The 18330-nt window shown below is 30.0% G+C and overlaps 1 protein-coding gene and 1 long non-coding RNA gene across 4 annotated transcripts; one reads left to right on the top strand and one right to left on the bottom strand.

Moving 5' to 3' along the window:
* The first annotated feature begins 477 nt into the window (after positions 1–477).
* On the top strand, positions 478–18255 carry Dtwd2 (DTW domain containing 2). Of its 3 annotated transcripts, none has more exons than XM_011053231.2 (5): positions 478–1269; positions 11894–12055; positions 14843–15023; positions 16231–16433; positions 17873–18255. In XM_011053231.2, exons 1-5 carry the CDS (start codon positions 1187–1189, stop codon positions 18000–18002), a joined length of 759 nt encoding a protein of 252 aa, XP_011051533.1. In that variant the 5' UTR covers positions 478–1186; the 3' UTR covers positions 18003–18255. The 3 variants fall into 3 exon arrangements, with proteins under 3 accessions (XP_011051533.1, XP_011051535.1, XP_011051536.1); XM_011053233.2 differs by lacking the exon at positions 478–1269 and adding an exon at positions 7064–7142; XM_011053234.2 differs by lacking the exon at positions 478–1269 and adding an exon at positions 7217–7595.
* On the bottom strand, positions 13554–14836 carry LOC147908022 (uncharacterized). The gene is made up of 2 exons (XR_015546750.1): positions 14398–14836; positions 13554–14297 (listed from the first exon to the last, which is right to left on the bottom strand). It is a non-coding gene; the product is annotated as an uncharacterized LOC147908022 (long non-coding RNA).
* Positions 18256–18330: the final 75 nt, after the last annotated feature.

Here is an 18330-nt window from a genome sequence, read left to right as displayed (position 1 = left end):
ATAAATAAATACATATAAATTTCTTATTAATAAAAAATTGTTGCGTGCGATTTTACTTCATTTAACTCTGATTATTTTTATTTTTATTTCCAATTTTATTTATATCGATTTTTCTTTATAATCGCTCAATACATTATACTAATTTAATTATTGTATTATTATATTATTACTATTTATTATTATTATTATTTAATTATTATATTATTTGTTATTATTTACGATAATTTCATGAAATTTTCAGATGGCTGTGGTACATACTTGTGGCATATGTGAAATGATCATAGACAAAAAAAACATTTCGACTTATGGGTGTATGGAAGCATATAATCAGTTATTCAGTGATAATTTTTTAATAATTGTTTTTTAATCCATGTTCACGTCATCTTTCAAATAAAGGAGATCAACTCAAAATTTTTTTTTATATATTTTTTTTAAATTTGTACATTTATTAATGCATACAAATACTATTAGTCTATTTTGCCATAGTTTCGCTTTATTTTTGTTGTGCACAATCGCTTCAACTTGATAGGTCCAATCATAATATCGATTTTGATATAACATTTTGAACTTTACAGAACTTTACACAATACAATTAATATAATTACCGTCAAAAATTTATCGCTGTTAGCCCATTTATATAAACGACATTCGAGATTTATTTTTATATTAGCGACATATAAAATCACGTGATTCATTTGTCGCTGATGATATGAGTGACGAACGACACCATGAATACATACCTTAAGGAATCAAAAGCAAGAACAAATCGTATTGAAGAGTTTTAGGGTCTTCGCACAATAAAAGGAAGAGGGAATAGAGAACAGAATAAGAATTTCAATCTGTCAGAAATTGTGTATTCCACAATACATGATTTCTGATAGGTTGAAATTTTTATTCTCTGTTCTCTGTTCCTTTTATTGTGCGGAGCCTCTTACACAGTTGCAAAGCTGCTTTCTCTGCAGCCATTACTATTTATGTGAATGTGTATGGAGGATACTCGTTTTTCTGTCTTAAATTTTTTTCCTACATTTCGTGCGACTTTATATGACACTCAATTTTCGCTATGAATATTATGATAGCAATGTATGATGATTACGAAACTTGACACTCGTACCGCTTCGATCACGTCATCTGACATTACGCATATAATTGTTAAATAATCTTTACTTTTCATGAATCACTTGTCATGAATGAGGATAACGTGTGGAGTGAACTAGCGAGCATTCCTGCCGATCCCCCTGAGACAAGAGACAAGTGTCAACAATGCAAGCAAGTGCCAAAAAATCCTTGCCCAATGTTATAAAGGATGGTAATTATGAAGGAGAAAAGCTTAATCAAAAATCAATGAAATTAGGTTTATTCGAGGCGTTTTTTTAAAATGAAAGAATAGAAAAAAAATATCACTCTGCTCTGTGAACCAAGACATTAATCGTTAAAGTTGATGACTATTCAGGTTAGAAAATATGTTATAACCACGCAAAAGTGCGCTATGGGCATGCGATGAGGTCATTTCTTCCACGCTCCGTGATTTTTACATGTGTTTAATTACTTGTTGGTGAACTATTCTCTGCTATAATTTAAGGTAATTCAGTTTAATATTCGTATCTCAAAAATCAATGAAATTAGGCTTGGACGATTTTGCATGAAATGAAAAAAATCTGGCAAAAAAAAGCGTCGTTCTGCCCTGTGATCCAAGATATGGTAATTATTTAGAATAACCCTCCCTCCCCCCTCATCTCAAATCTTAATAAAAATACACTTACTCGATGTGTTTTCAAAACGAAAGAATTTGGCAAAAAAATTCGGCAGCCTCATGAATCGAGTTATTAAGTGTTAAAGTTTGAGATTTTAGAGATATTTATCATCTCGATTTGACACAGATATTACACAAATTCACTGCTTTAAAAACACATTTAAGCCTATTCTACAATGTACTCTTTGTTTCCTGTTTCTTGTTTTCTACCTCTTGCCTTTTGCTAACTCCTTTGTAACCGTTTTATCGACAATTATATTTCTTGCTATGTATTTCTTGTTTGTTTCGAAGTTCGTTAACTCTAATCTCAGGCGATATAAAATAAAAAACTGAATAAGAAGCAAAAAGCAAGAAACTGGAAACAAAAAGCATATTATAGAACAGACTTTAGGCCAATTCTATAATGTGCTTTTTGTTTTCTGTTTCTTGCTGTTTGTCTCATGTTTTACGCTAATTCTACATATATTCTACTAATTTTACTAATAAAAATTCTACTAATAAGACAAGAGACAAACAGCAAGAAACAGAAAATAAAAAGCACATTGTAGAATTAGCCTTATTGACCAAAAAGGCAAGAGACAAACAGCAAGAAACAAGAAACAAAGAGCACATTGGAGAATTAGCCTAACTGCTTTAAAAACACAAATTCTCTACTTCATAAACATAAATCACTGCTAATGCAAAGAATTTGCATGCTTAAAGCAATGAATTTTTGTTTGTAAAGCAGTGAATTTATATTTGTAAAGCAATGAATTTGTGTTTGTAAAATAGTAAATTTGCGTTTTTAAAGCAATGAATTTCTGTTTTTAAAGCAGTGAGTTTGTGTTTTTAAAGCCTGTTCTACAATGTGCTTTTTGTTTCCTGTTTCTTGCCTTTTGTTATTAGGTGTTGGAATTAATTCGTAGCGTTTTTTAATGAAAGAATGTTATTTATTTCACATGAGCATTAAAAAATACATTAATGAAAGTACTTCCCATCACTTGTAAAACGCTACGAATTAATTCCAACACCTAATATTTTTTACATCTTGTCTTCTTATCCAGTTTTTTGTTTTATATTTCCTGAGATAAAAGTTAACGAACTTCGAAAGAAACAAGAAATTATGTAGCAAAAAAATACAATTGTTGATAAAATGGTTGCAAAAGAGAAAAAAGCAAAAGGTAAAAAACAAGAAACAGGAAACAAAGAGCATATTATAGAACAGGCTTAAAGCAATGAATTTTTGTTTTTAAAGCAGTAAATGCGTTTTTAAAGCTATGAATTTGTGTAATTAATGCAGAATGTATATATAGCGTTATATTAATTCGAGATGACATAAATATCTTAACCTCTAAAGTCAATTAATAACTCGATTCACGAGGCTGATCGCCGTGTTTTTTTGCCAGATTCTTCCGTTTTGAAAACACGTCGAATAAGTGTTTTTATTAAGATTCGAGGTGGGGAGAGAGATTATTTTAAATAATTATCTGAGATGTTAAGTGTTAAAGTTAATGACTTGAGGTTAGGAAAATAGATTTCTTAACCTCCATAGTCATTAACTTTAACACTTAAAGGTGCTTTTTCATACCGATGCTCGACGCTCATTTCCGATGTCAAAATAAGTCACATGATAAAAATTGACGAATATCAAGCATCAATTTTGATCACGTGAATATTATTTTGACGTTGAAAAAAAATGAGCGTCCAGCTCATTTTTTCAGCATGAAAAAGTACCTTAATATCTCGGATCACAGGGTAGAGCGACGCTTTTTTTTGTCAAATTTTTTTGTTTCATACAAAATCGAATAAGTCTAATTTCATGGATTTTTTAGCTGTGAATACTAAACTGAATAACTATCAATTAAGTATTTATTTGTTTTAAAAGCGCATTCTCTGTTTTAAAAACAAATTTTCTATTGTAAAAACAAAAATTATATAAAAAATTAAAGACAAGAATGTAAGGGCAAGCGCTCTTAGTGTAGGAGTCAGCGCGGTACTTGGTACGCAAGTACAACAATATGTTTAAAAGTTCATTTTTAATATATTATAACAAAATATAATGTCTGTACGCGTTTCGACTTACTTCAAGTCATTCTCAATGAAATTAATATAATACTATAAAAGTATGTATAAAAGTATAAAAGTAGTGCATCAACCATGCCAACCATCCAACATATTAAAAAGATTCCTTGGATTCATTCAGTTTACTAGCCAGAAAGAAACAAGTAATTCTTATGAAGTAAAGGTATAATAGGAATGAGAATGTTAGGATATATATTAAATTTATTTAAAAAAAAAACAATAAGAAGAAAATAGTTTAACAAATTGATGCAACTTTCACATACACATACAGTAATCATCCAATTGAATATAAAACTTATTTGAGTAATAAAATAATATAAGAGTGATCCAAGTACATTTTTTTCATCAAATAAGTAGCTCGAACTGTAACAGTTGTTCATTCTTCGATTACACAGAAACAAATAACACGTGTCATCACCGATGACACGTGATACAAGTACCGAAATGATCGAAAGCATAGTTATATTGATTTTTAAATTGTATTAAGAACTGGCGTAGAATAGGCATGAAAAGAGCTTGTTCATTTTTTATACCAATGAAAGAGATAGACTACAAAAGAAAATGGATTGGCTTCACAAACATAAAAAAAAAACAAAAGTATAATAATATTCAACACATCGATTATTATATATCAAATACCTCACACACATCTCAAATCGATCATCAGGGTCTTTCTACAGAACAATATAGTTTTTTTCTTAGTCCGATAAAAAATAATTCCACTGAAAACATCAATAATATAATCACTCTCAATCTTTTTTCTTTTTGAAAGATACTGTCTCTTCTTCTTTAAAATCTGAAAAGGGTAAATGGTTGATCAATTTATCTTCTGTAAAGATTCTTAGAAAAGTTTAATTTTTATTACAGTTAAGCGAAAAAAGTTTGTAAAAAACATTGAACGTAATATAAGGTTTCCTAAGCACTCAAACATCAAAAACTTTTTTATTTCTATCTAATCATTAATGATCTTTCTATTTTTTTCTCACACAGGAATTGTATTGATGGTATGTTAATCGGCTTATTTTTCTTCATTAAGTGTTTTTTAAAAAAATAATTCGAATCTAATTATTATGAAGACCAATAAAATATTACGGTTGTACTAGATAAAAAGTTACACAAACAAAAAATTAATGAAATGCTTAGTGACAAAGACACATACAGTATAGTTAACAAATATCCTATTAAAAAAATGATCAACAAAAGCTCTAAAAGAGCTACTGACAAGATCTACTGAAAAAATCAAATTACATATCGGAATCGATTTTTTCTAGTGATAGTGTTCTTCCAAGAGTCTATGTCTCTCAAAGATATACAAGCTGAAATGTCTGTTTAGAATCATTGTATCATCTATTGACAATCCTCTTTATACATTTGCAACGTTCTTACACAAAATAATTGCTAAAAATATACCACAGCCGTGAAGCCACATCAATAATAATTATGATCTTGTTAACAAATTAAAAAATACACATATTGACAATGACTATTGCTTAGTTTCTTTGGTTGTGGTTTCGCTTTTTATTAATATTCCACTGAACTTGGCCATAAAAAGTATAGAAAAAAGATGGAATTATATCTCGGAATGTTGCAGTGTTCCCAAGAATGAATTTTTGTTAGCAATTCAATTTGTTCTACTTTGTTTGATGACCAAATTTACAAGCAGAACTCTTTGGGACATCTGTAGGCTTCCCATTATCACCGGTTATCGCTGATATGGTAATGGATGACCTTGAAGAAAATATATATTTGATAATATTGAGTTTCTGATTAAGTTTTTTTATCATTATCTTGATGATGCATCGTAGTAGCAATTCCCATTACACAAATCTAAATAATTTTTTTTAAATGTTTAATTCTGTATCAAGGTTACAATTTATAATCGAAGTAAGAGATAACAAAATTAATTTTCTTGACACAATCATTATTATTGCGAAATAACGAAAGACTAATATTTGACTGGTATCAAAAACTGACTTCTTCAGATATCTTAATTTTTTATCCAGAACCAATTTATCTCCTCTCACAAAAAAAAGATGTGATCGTGGGCATGGTTAATAAAGTGATTTTTCTTTCTTGATCCAAAATTTTATCAAAAAAAGTTTTTAACTTATCGTTAGTATTAAAGGATTATTAATATATAATATGGTATCCAAAATTACATTTTAGTATCAATAAACTTCGTAGTTTAATCAAAGTGCAGAAAGATCCATTATCTACTAGTGGTCCATTATCTTCATGGAAAAACGTTGTCTATAAAATTGCCTAGCTTCTTATATAGGACAATCTGGTTGACAATTACACGCATAATACACGCATTTCTGAACACAAAAATCATATTAGAAGAAAAATGACTTCCTATTTGGTCATTACAGACCACAGGTTACAATTTGATCATGAATTCGATTGAAGCAAGGTGCAAATTTTGGAAAAAAAGAATTACAACAAAAAATTAATATCCGAAATGCTACATACAAAAAATGAGTTTAAATCTCCAAACAGATATGGAAGTTTTATGCCTATACATCAATTCTTTACAATTTAAAAATCAATGTTTACAACTATACTTTCGATCGTTTCGGGTCAATACTTATATCGGCGGTGACACGTGTTATTTGTCTCTGTGTAATCGAAGAACAACTGTGATAATTCGATCTACTCATTTGACGAAAAAATGTATTTGAATTTCTTATTATTTTATCATATTATTCAAATAAGTTTTATATTCAATTGGTTGACTACTGTATGTGTATGTGCAAATTGCATCAATTCAGTGAGTGTCAATCTATTTTCTCCTTGTTATTTCTTTTTTAAAAATTAAATTTAATATATTAGGTCATCTAAAAAGTATCCGCGGTTTTTTGTCACTAAATGTGTGTTGATGGTCATATATCTAGTGACAAAGTACCGCGGATACTTTTTAGATGACCCAATATATCCTTGACGTTCTCATTCCTATTACACATATCTTCACTTTATAAGAATTATTTTTTTTATAAGAATTATAATTTCTGAAATTATAATTCATTTAAATGAATATATGTAATAGTTCAACATCTTAATATTCAGACCGTAGTGCTGCTTCGTATTTAAAATAATGTAATTATTTGTTTCTTTCTGGCCAGTAAACTGGGAAATCTAAGGAATATTTTTGATATGTTGGTACTATGGTCGATGCACTACTTTTGTATAGGATAGTATTATTGGGTCATCTAAAAAGTATCCGCGGTACTTTGTCACTAGATATATGACCAACACACATCTAGTGACAAAAAACCGCGGATACTTTTTAGATGACCCAATATATTAATTCCGTTGAGAATAACTTGAAGTAAGTCGAAATGCGGACTTTATACGGACATCACATTCTGTTATATTAAAAATAAACTTTTAAACGTATCCATTGTTACACTTGCGCACCAACTGCTACGCTGACTCCTACTTCCCCTTACATTCTTGTCTTTAATTTGTAATATAAATATTAAGGAGAGTTCTATAATATTAATTATTGTTCTCATTATTGTTTAAAAATTATATAGAAAATAATTTATATTTTTAAGGCATAGAATGTGTTTTTATAAAGCAAAGAATTTGTATAATTGAAGTAGAAAATACTTATTCTAACCTCAATTACATGTTGTGCATGATCGCGGCGTATGTCCAGTCGTGTCACTGCATCTCGTCGCTGTGACAGATTTCTTAACCTCAAGTTTTTCTTACAGATTCTTTTATTTCGAGCAAAAACACGTTAAATGAGCCTAATTTCATCAAAATTAAAGATGCAGTCCGTATTCTAAATAATTAATTTAGTTTTTTAATTAAATAATAGAGAATATATATATATAGTGTGCCTTCCAACAAGCGACACAAATGACACGTGGTGTGACACAATGGATCATTACATCCTTATCGTTTGTCAATGTTAAAGATTGCCAATGACAAAGATCATGCCAATGACATGATCACTGTGTCACACTGTGTCATTTATTGAAAGGCACACATCATGTATACCTCCCTAGTAGCAAGTATCATCTATTCTATATAGGTCATTCTTAACGAAATCTAACGTTCTGTCATCGTAAAAATGATATAGATTTGTCACATAACGTGAAAGAAACCAACGTCAAAAATACGTCGTTATTTTCATATTATTAACGACATAAATAAATGGCATTATTAATTAATCACTAATAATTTTACCAATACGTCATCAATTAGTCGTTTATCTGACGTTAATAAGTATAACGTTGTAAATACATCATAAATAAATGACATCATTAATTGGTAAAAAAGAAACGTTATTATTACATCTTAAATAGATCATATCAACGTCAATAATTCAAAACTAACTATCAAATTACGTCAAAATTACAGATTTGTGTAGCCCAAGTGTATGCAAACGTAATCACAGCACATGTGAAGATTTATATTATAGCCGACAGCACATGATGTTTGTTTTCTTGAATTAGAATATTAACTGTGATGCTGACAGTGCCAACATCACAGCCAATATAAAGACATGATTCGAATCCAGCTAGTAATCCAGCAAGAATTACATATTGGGTCATCTAAAAAGTATCCGTGGTTTTTTGTCACTAGATGTGTGTTGATGGTCATATATCTAGTGACAAAGTACCGCGGATACTTTTTAGATGACCCAATATTTTTGAAGTGTGGTCAACTTTAAATGTGCATTGCATTGAAGAACAAGAAGAATCCAGCAAGAAAACAATATATCGTGTGTCGCCGGCTTAAGTCAATGTGACAGATTTCTTAACGTGAATAGTTATCAATTTGAACAATTAAAATTAAAGGCCTGTTCTTTTTGGCTGAATTTTGAATCAGTTCATCTTTCTTCCTTTTCTCTCCAGGAGAAAAAAAGAGGAAAGATGAACTGATGGCACAAGTTCAGCCAAAAAAAAAAACAGGTTTTAAAGTACTAGATATGTAGGCTTAGAGTGGGTATAAAGAGAGAGTAGCGCTAATGCATGCGCCTAATACTGATTGACTCTGCCATTAAATGTCCTTACTGTTAGAAAGAAGACAACGTTAAAGAAAGAAGAGATTAAGACAAGAAATTATGTTATATATAGATACCTCAGATGTAGAACACTAAAACAAATGGCGACTTCCAGCTAATTGGCATTTTCTTTTAGAGAGCCTCACAGGGGAGAGTGACAAATTGCATTACGTATGTCCACATTCAATCAAGACGGGGGTCACGTGATCAATTTTCTCCAATTTTTTCCATGCTTATGAAGCTTTGATGCCCATGCCCAATCAGAGAAAACGGGTCACGTGATCAATTTTCTCCAATTTTTTCCATGTTTATGAAGCTTTGATGCCCATGCCCAATCAGAGAAAACGGATCACGTAATGCAATTTGCCACTTTCTCCCTGTGAGGCTCTCTACTCTCTACTCTCTACTTACTCTAGGCTGCGTTCAGATTCCCCACCCGGATGCAGACACCCAGAAAACGTTCAGATTCCTTTTAAGTGCCTTTATTGTTTAGGTGAAACGTTTTCAAATTTCTATTCTATCCACCCGGGAGGATAGAAAAACCACTCAGTTCCTTGAGCCGGGTGGTATGAGTGTTAATGGCACATTAAAGACTTCCTGTGCTATCCCAGCATGTTTGACGTGCATTTATACGAAAATTTAAATTTCGGGTTATGCCTGTGTATTATAAACAGTATAAACCATAACTCAAAAGAGACCAAGTATTTAATCATCTATTAAGTTTTACAAGTTGGGACTTAGATACTGGTAAGATATTTATATTCTCATCCGCCATTTTAATTCACCTGATTGTTATAATACAATTTGTGATAAAGGTAAATGTTAAGAAGAGTCTGCTCACCTCAAATTTTGATAAAAACACACTGAATCGATACGTTTTCATGTAAGAATAAAAATTTGACAAGAAAAAAGTGTCTGCTCCGTGAACCGAGATATTAATCCTTAAAGTCGACGACTATTCGGGTTAGGACTTATAGCAATTATAATGATCGTAACCTTCTCAGCTCAACGGCGGAATAGAGAAAAAGCAAGGAGTGAAGAAAGGACTAAAAATGGCGAATGGGAATACTTATATTGTAGTACCTTAGTCACAGCAGTGGTTCACTGTTTTAAAAACACAAATTCACTGCTTTTATAGTACAAATTCACTATTGTAGCAAAGAATTTATGTTTTTAAAGCATACAGTGAATCACTGTTATGACAGATTTTCTAATTCGAATAGTTGTCGACTTTAAGGATTAATATCTCGATTCGCAGAGTAGAGCGACAACTTTTTCTTGTCAATCTTTATTTTTACGCGAAAACATATTGATTTAGTGTTCTTTTTTAATCGAAATTTGAGTTCTTTTTAACATTTAGCTTTATCATTAATCGTACTATAATCTATAAATCAAGTGGAACCAAGATAATGAATGGGAATACCTACATATTTAGTGCACATATACGATAAATATAAGATTATTGAAATTGAATTTCTATATGTATAAAGAAATTATTAATAAATAATTGTTAGATAAGTTCATTAATATATAAAGGTTTCCTTTTTATACTGACGCTTGACGCTCATAGCGTCTTTCACTGGCAGAATTAGTGCGCACTTAATATTACATTAAAGCTGTTGTATACTAATTTAATCTGAATGTTGAAAATTGAAATATCTCAATTAATAAAATATTTATTGACGCCGAACGTTGAACATCGACATAAAAAGGCACCTTAAATATTCATTTTTCCAGCATACAAATCATTTATATCGTTGGAGATAAAATTGCGTGCTTGTCGATTTTTATGACTGGATTTCCCATGGATCAATATTTCCGAAATTGTGAAAAATTAGAAAATTTATTTTAAATATTTTATGAAAAAAAATAATTATTATATAGTAAAAAGAATTCGCAAATTAATAAAATTTTGATATATTTTTTATTATAACAGAAGATAATAAAAGAATCTTTTAAATTAAAAGACAGTTTAAAGTTAGAATAATAATCTATTTTCCGAAAAAGTTCGCTCCATGGGAAATTCAGCCATAAAGATTTCGGACCGACAAGCACGCAATTTTATCCCCGATGATATAAATAGCTATATTTATATGCTGGGAAAATGAATACTTACATATTAATAAATTTTTATCAAACAATTATTTATTAATAATAAATTTCTTTTTATACGTATAGAAATTTAATTTCGATAATCTTGTATTTAACATATATGTGCAGACGAACAATAATGCAACCCAATAATTCTGATTGGTTGATCCACACTCTATTATTTTTCCGAGATTCTGTTTTCTGAAATTTCGACTGTCATGGGACAGCACCCTTATAGCGAATTCAGTCACTTGCATTGCATTAGACAAGTACATACTAAAAGCTTTGCATGAAATTAACAAAGTTAAATGTAAAAAAAATATAAAATTATATAAATATTTTAAACGATTAATTATCTACTAATGATATTGTCATGTTATTTAACAATATATATGTGTATCATTTCATTGTCAAAGATGATTATAATGTATCACTACATTGAGATATTTTATATAAAGCAGCTTTTAATATGCATTCATCCAATGTAATGAGAGTGATCGAATTCACCATTAATTAAGACTCATTCTACATTGGTCGTATTCTACGTAGACGTCACAGGTTGTAAGCTTGTTGCATCAACGAATCCATGCGTCAAAGACGCACGACACTTACGATGCTTAAGTTGAAACGCTACGAAATGACCAATGTAGATTAGGTTTTTTTATGTCTCGGTTCGCGGACAAAGCAATGTTTTTTTTTGCCAGATTTCTTCGTTTTATGTAAAATCGCGTCGAATAAGTCTAATTTCATTTTTGTAAGTAAGTCTGTCTCCTTCATAAATACCGGGTGCTTTCCGGCAAAAGGCACACATGATACAGTGTAACATAATGAATCATTACATTGTTGTTGTTTATTATTATATACCAATATATATTAAACAAAGATAAAATAATTCATTCTATTACTCTCATCTGTGTCTCTTACTGAAAGTGTCTAAGGACTTTTGAATCTAATATCATATGTTTTCATAGAAGACCTGTACAAGTATGCTGGTGTCCAGGTTTACCGAAACAGCGTCTCAATCCAGCGTCAAGGATAATAATCCTGCAGCATCCAGCAGAGGCTAAGCGCTGTTTACGTACGGTACCAATGCTCACATTGGCATTAGAACCGGGAAAGTGCCTAATTTTTAGGTGAATGAAGTATAGACTACATTTAGACAGCACCCTTAACCCGGGAGTAGGCGCGTCTCAAAACTAATGTTAGTAGGCATGTCATGGTCATTTTAAAATATATTTTCGCACATATATGTATTACAACTAGAGAATATATATATATGATTATAATTACTATAAGTAGTAATTATGAGTAATAATTATAATTAGTATAAGTAATAATTAATAAGAAAACGTTCTGATAATGCTTTATATTAATCAATTAAAAATAAAAGAACGTATTAATTATTGGAAGTAACTATATGTATTTATGTGATATATCTTTATTTTAATTTTATCTTTTTTTTATTTGTTAAAATTATTGATATGTAACAAAATAATATATAAGAAAATTATGATAATTTTATTTTTTATTTATAAAAATATAATATAATGGCGGAGACTGGTGGAGACGACAAAAACTAATGTAAGTGCACGCGCTACTGTCTTTTAGACCGACCGTTACAAACATAAATTTTATGTAGATATAAGCGTTATCTATATATATATAAAATTACTAACAAAGTGTTTAATTTACCACTTGGCTCTCAGATTCAATAAATGAATTGTAGAATGAAATAAGGGCAGTGAGAGCAGTTGCATTTGACTTTAGCGTATATCTATTCATATATATATTAGTGAACTTGAATTTGTAACAAGGAATTAGTTCTAATGAATTTGATAATTTAAAATGAATATTATTCTTAAATTATTATTTGTTCTGTGCGATAAATCTTCACTTGTGTAGTTTTTTCTTAACAGTCTCATATCTGGTTAAGGAGATCTCAATAAAGAGCATTCTCAATCAAGGTCATTCTCAATCAGGAGGTTATTCAAATTATGCAATCATCTTAAAAACCATCAAAAATCCATAACTTCAACAAATCACAATTTAATGTTGTATATGCCGGTTTAATTTATAAATCGAAATGTTTGTATGTATTAAAAACCAAGAAATTTTGTAATAAAATTACTTATATGTAATAATATATGTGAATAAATATACGTTAAAGCTATTGCGACTGTTCTCAATTGCTCTTATTTCACTCCACGATTAATTTACGTTATCTATTTTCACATATTATACAAAAAAGATTAACAAACATTTACGTGAAAGTAAAAAAATATAATATTGCCAATAAATTGAAAAATATAAATAAAAAACGGAAGAGTGCAATAAAATGACCGGTACGCGATCACTCCTGGGTTAAATTGATTTAATAACATCTGTAGTTATGAAACTGATCAAGCATCAGCTATTCCTCTGTAGAATGGAATAATTATATCTATATTTATATGGTATCCTTAATCGGGTTTAATGACATCCGTAATTATTGAAATTGCCAATCATAGCTGTTCCTCAGAAGAATGGAACAACTGTGATTGGCCAGTTTCTAACTACGAATGTTATTAAATCCGATTTAGGATGACCGTGTAAACGTAGTCATAATTAGGTGTACAAATAAGTTTTAAAGCGTTTTTAATGAAATTTAATATTTATTTATTTAGAAACGGAAACATACTTAATTATCAAAATAATCCCTGTCATTATCTATGATCTTTAGCCATCTTTCGAGCAGCTTGCGAATTCCAGAAGCGAAGAAGGTTTCGTCTTTCGATAAAATTATTCACCCATTTTCGCACTTCTTCAAATGCTCGAAAGTGTACACCGAACAAGGCGTTTTGTATTGACCGGAATAAATGATAATCAGAAGGGACTATATCTGGGTTATACGGGTGCGGCAAAACTTCCAACCAAGAGCTAGCAACATTTCTTTTACAGGTTTACTAACATGAGAACTTAGCGTTGTCATGAAGTAATTTTATGGAACGTTTTCCTTTACCAGTAAATAGACGATTTTGTTCGATTTCTTGATTTAAATGGATCAATTGTTGACTGTAGCGATCACTATTAACCATTTCATTCGGGTGGAGCAGCTCATAATATATCACACCCTTCATGTCCCATCTGATGCATAGCATAACTTTGCTGCTATAGATGTTGCGTTTTGGCATTGATGTAGTGGGTTAGATCCACATAATGTTTTCTCTTTTTAGGATTATCGTAAAAAATCCACTTTTCATTACCAGTCACGATTTTCCATAAGAAAGATTTTCTATGTTGTTTATTGTATAGATTCAAACACTTCTCAAGACGATCATTTTTGTTTTTTTTTTTCACTTAATGCGGCACCTTTCCTTCTTTCAGAATCTTCCCCATCTGCCGTAAACGAATTGAAATATCTTATTGAGTTAAAGTTCAAATTGCTGTGCAAATTTCTTTTTATGTTTGACATGAGTTTTGATCGAGTAATACTTGCAATTCATTGTTTGTAACCTTCGGAGGAGCACTACATTTTCTATCGTTAAAATTATCCTCTTTAAATTGTCAAAACTCACATGTACTTTTGGATACAACATTGTCTCCAAGAACGGAACAAATTGATTCATATGCTTTAGCAGCGCTTTTTCCTTGATGCAATTCGTATCGAATAAATTGCTTGTCGCTCGCCATTTTCAAATCATTTAATTTTGTGGTTATGTTTGCAATTGTGTGAAGTCAATTGTTTTTTTTTTTGACAGTACATTAAGCGCCATCACATATCAAAAGAGCGCAAAAATATTTGAGTTCTAAGTTTGAATTATACGTTACACAAAAAACGCTTTAAAACTTATTTGTATATTATGACTACGTATTTAGTTCACTGATTGTACAATCACTGTGCTTGGATCATATAAGATTTTAAAAAATTATTTTTTTTTAAGAGGAAAGAAGTTTCCATTGCCTAAGCACGAGGGCCTGGCAGAGATATTAAATGACGAGAATACTATTTTACTATACCCATCGCCTGACGCTGTGGCATTGGACACGCTAGATCCAGTTGGAATTAACAAACAGAAAGCATATAACTTAATTCTGCTGGATGGAACATGGCCACAAGCAAAAGTAAATCATCATTAATAACATCTGTAAACTTATTAATAAATCAAATAAACTGTTGCAACAGATGTAACAAAGTGCAATAAAAAATAAAAAAAAGTTGAGTCATTTGATTTTTCCTATATTACTGAAAATCTTGTTGATTTTTATGGTTATCTGATTTGATTCATATTTTGCTTCAGAGCTAACAATAAGATAATTTGGTATCTATTGTCAAAAATAGAAATTCAAAAAGAATCGTTTTTAAAACATGAACAGATGGATGGACAGATCAACACTATGCAATTATAATGTACATAGTTTGCTACACTGCATTACTTAATAAGTAAAAGAAGGGTCAATATACAGTCGAGGCTACATCTAATAATATTTATGTGTAAATTTTAAATATATTTTCCGGTAAATGTTACAATAGAAGATCTACTTCTGGTGACTTGACATGATCATAGTTACAAGTTTTCTTTGACTTAAAAATCAAAGATTTCATTTATCTTGCTGAAGATCGCTTGCGACTTTCAAAATTGTTACTATACTGTATAATTGTACTGTTCCACATGGGTTTTCGAATTCCATGCGAAACAATGTGTCGACTCCACCTCTCCTCCTGTTTCAGAACGTATGACTTTCCAGGTGAAAGGAGGTTTTTCGCACTTTTCTCTCCCCCTCGTCTTGGAGCATATGACTTTTCATGCCAAGTGAGGTTTATTTTTATATTTCTAAATACATAAAGCAGTAAACTTTTTTTATTAATAACTTTTTAACAAGTAACAAGCATTAAACCCCGTTGGAGGTCACTTAGGGCCAGGACCTTGACAACATATGTCATCATAGGCAAGATCATCTAAATCCTTATTTACTCATTTTTCACTTGTATAAATTATGCGTTACTATTGGAAGCTTGATACACAATCAAACTAAAGCTGAAATAGTACCACAATAAGCAGCGCATAATTTATGCAAATATATTTAGAATTTACATATTAAATATTAGACACCGAGGTCTAGCCTCCATTATTGACTTTTATGTATTTATTTGATTTATTTATATAACGATCTAGATTAATATGTGACATGATTACTAATTTAAATATGTGACATGACTACTAATTTAAACTTTTTAAAAGGATATAGTGTGCCAAAAAAATAACAAGACGATATGATAGATTACAATATGATAGATAATTAAATTTCTATGTTTGTCGTTATTCTGCAGGCAATATATCATTCGAGTCCAGCTCTGTATTTTCTGCGAGCTTGCAAGCTGATCGGAGTGCCGACTAGTGAATACGTGATCAGAACACAGCCAACAGAAGGTTGTCTCTCGACATTAGAAACAGGCGCAAGTGCGCTTTCGATTCTGGAAGGCGATCCCGAACTGAGAAAGAAGATGCTGGGTCCACTACATTATTTGTGTAGGCAAGTATATAAGTTTCTTTCAAATATAACCGTTATATAGAAAACTTCTCAGAATAAATACACTTCCATATAATTGAAGAAAGAAGACAAAAATGAAAAAATAATAAATCAATAACACAGACCTGCGAAATTTGATTCATTGAAATGTAGAAGTGATTTCCGATGTAAATTTTTTGCGCTGAGTCCTGACCACAGAAATTGTCTAACGTCGGGATTTTGAGATATTCTAATCTAAACATGCTGTTTTTTTAACAGATTATATCTTCAAATTACATCTTTAATTACAATAACTTTGAAATGTGAGGATATCCATTGATATGGCTAATAAATTCGGATTCATCATGAAAAAATCTATAGAAATGCATTCATATATATATTTTCCAAAATGATCAAATATTTACAACTACAGGAATAAATTATATTAATATATCCCACGTTCTTTAGTAGATAAGCAAACACTTCATCAGACTGATTTTTTTTAAACTTTTTATCAAAGGATTTTTGGATTGCTGATTATGAATTTGAAGTAGAAATTTAAACATTCAAAATGGTAAATCCAATATGGCGGTTCAAAGCTTAAAAAGTCGTTATAATTATAACTGTAATAATACAAATATAAATTAATAAATATAATTTAAAACAACTTTAAATTCATAATCAGCGATCCAAAAAAAATCTTTTGATGCAAAGTGTAAAAAAATCAATTCAATGAAGCATTCGGTATTTACCTACTAAAGAACATAGATTTTGTTAATGTAATTTATTTCTGCAGTTATAAATATTTGACCATTTTGGAAAATACATGTATGCATTTTTGTAGATTTGTTCATCTTCAGACAAATCTGAATCTATTAGCCAAATCAATAGATATTCTCAAAGTTAATTTGAAGATGTCAAAAACTGCTTTTTTTTAATGCAAGAGATCCGGGTTCGACTCCCGGTCGAGGTAATATTTTTCGCAATAAGCTTATTATAGTTTTTTAAGATTAAATTTGGGAAATTTGAGGGATTATTAATATTTTAGATTGATTACGTTGAAAGTCCGACAACTATATCGGCATGCAATTATAATTTCTGAAATTAATTTATTTAAATGAATATATATAATAGTTCAACATCTTTACATTCAGACCGTAATGGTGCTTCGTATTTAAAGTAATCTACCACAAATATCTAACATAAACGGTCTTATTTCCAATCTTATTGTACATTTAGATCAAAATATCTCAATATTCTGATGTGCCAAATTTCTGTGTCCAGATTCGGATTCAGCGCAAAAAATTACGTTGAAAACAACTTCTACATCATAGTAGATTTTTCATAGTTTTTCATTTTCACAGGTCTGTGTAATACTCAATATAGTACATAAAAAATTAATTTACGATTAATTATCATATATAAATGACGAAAACCATTTAAAGAACTGTTCCTTCTTTCAGGTTTCAATTAGAAAATGGTGCGGTAACACATCAGAGCAAAGAATTCCTTATCAAACAGAAATCTTATCCCAAATTAATAGGCAAAAGACTCGCCAAACAATTACGTATCTTACCGGACAGTACCTCATAATATTAAGATATATTTAAAAAATATAGATAGATAAAAAATAAATATCTTTTATGAACTTCATATAAGATGAAAAGAAATACTGCGTGAAGTGTTATATATATATATATATATATATATATATATATAAAACATGAGTTTTAATAAATTTTCTATTTACAGTTACAGAGTGAGACTGAGTCTTAAGAGATATTTTCTACTCTAATGACCTGAAAAAATGCTTTTTTTAAATATTAAAAACTGATCTTTTTGAAAATTTATATATCTTTTTATTTATGTTTTTAACGTAGATTCTTATTCCTGTGACTTATGTTTTAATTATACGCTAATA

Source organism: Acromyrmex echinatior, chromosome 11 (assembly GCF_024713525.1).
Source record: "Acromyrmex echinatior isolate Ae372 chromosome 11, ASM2471352v2, whole genome shotgun sequence".
NCBI classification, from domain to species: Eukaryota; Metazoa; Arthropoda; class Insecta; order Hymenoptera; family Formicidae; genus Acromyrmex; species Acromyrmex echinatior.
Note: the sequence above shows the minus strand (reverse complement) of the source record. Positions and strands in the feature narration are given on the sequence as shown.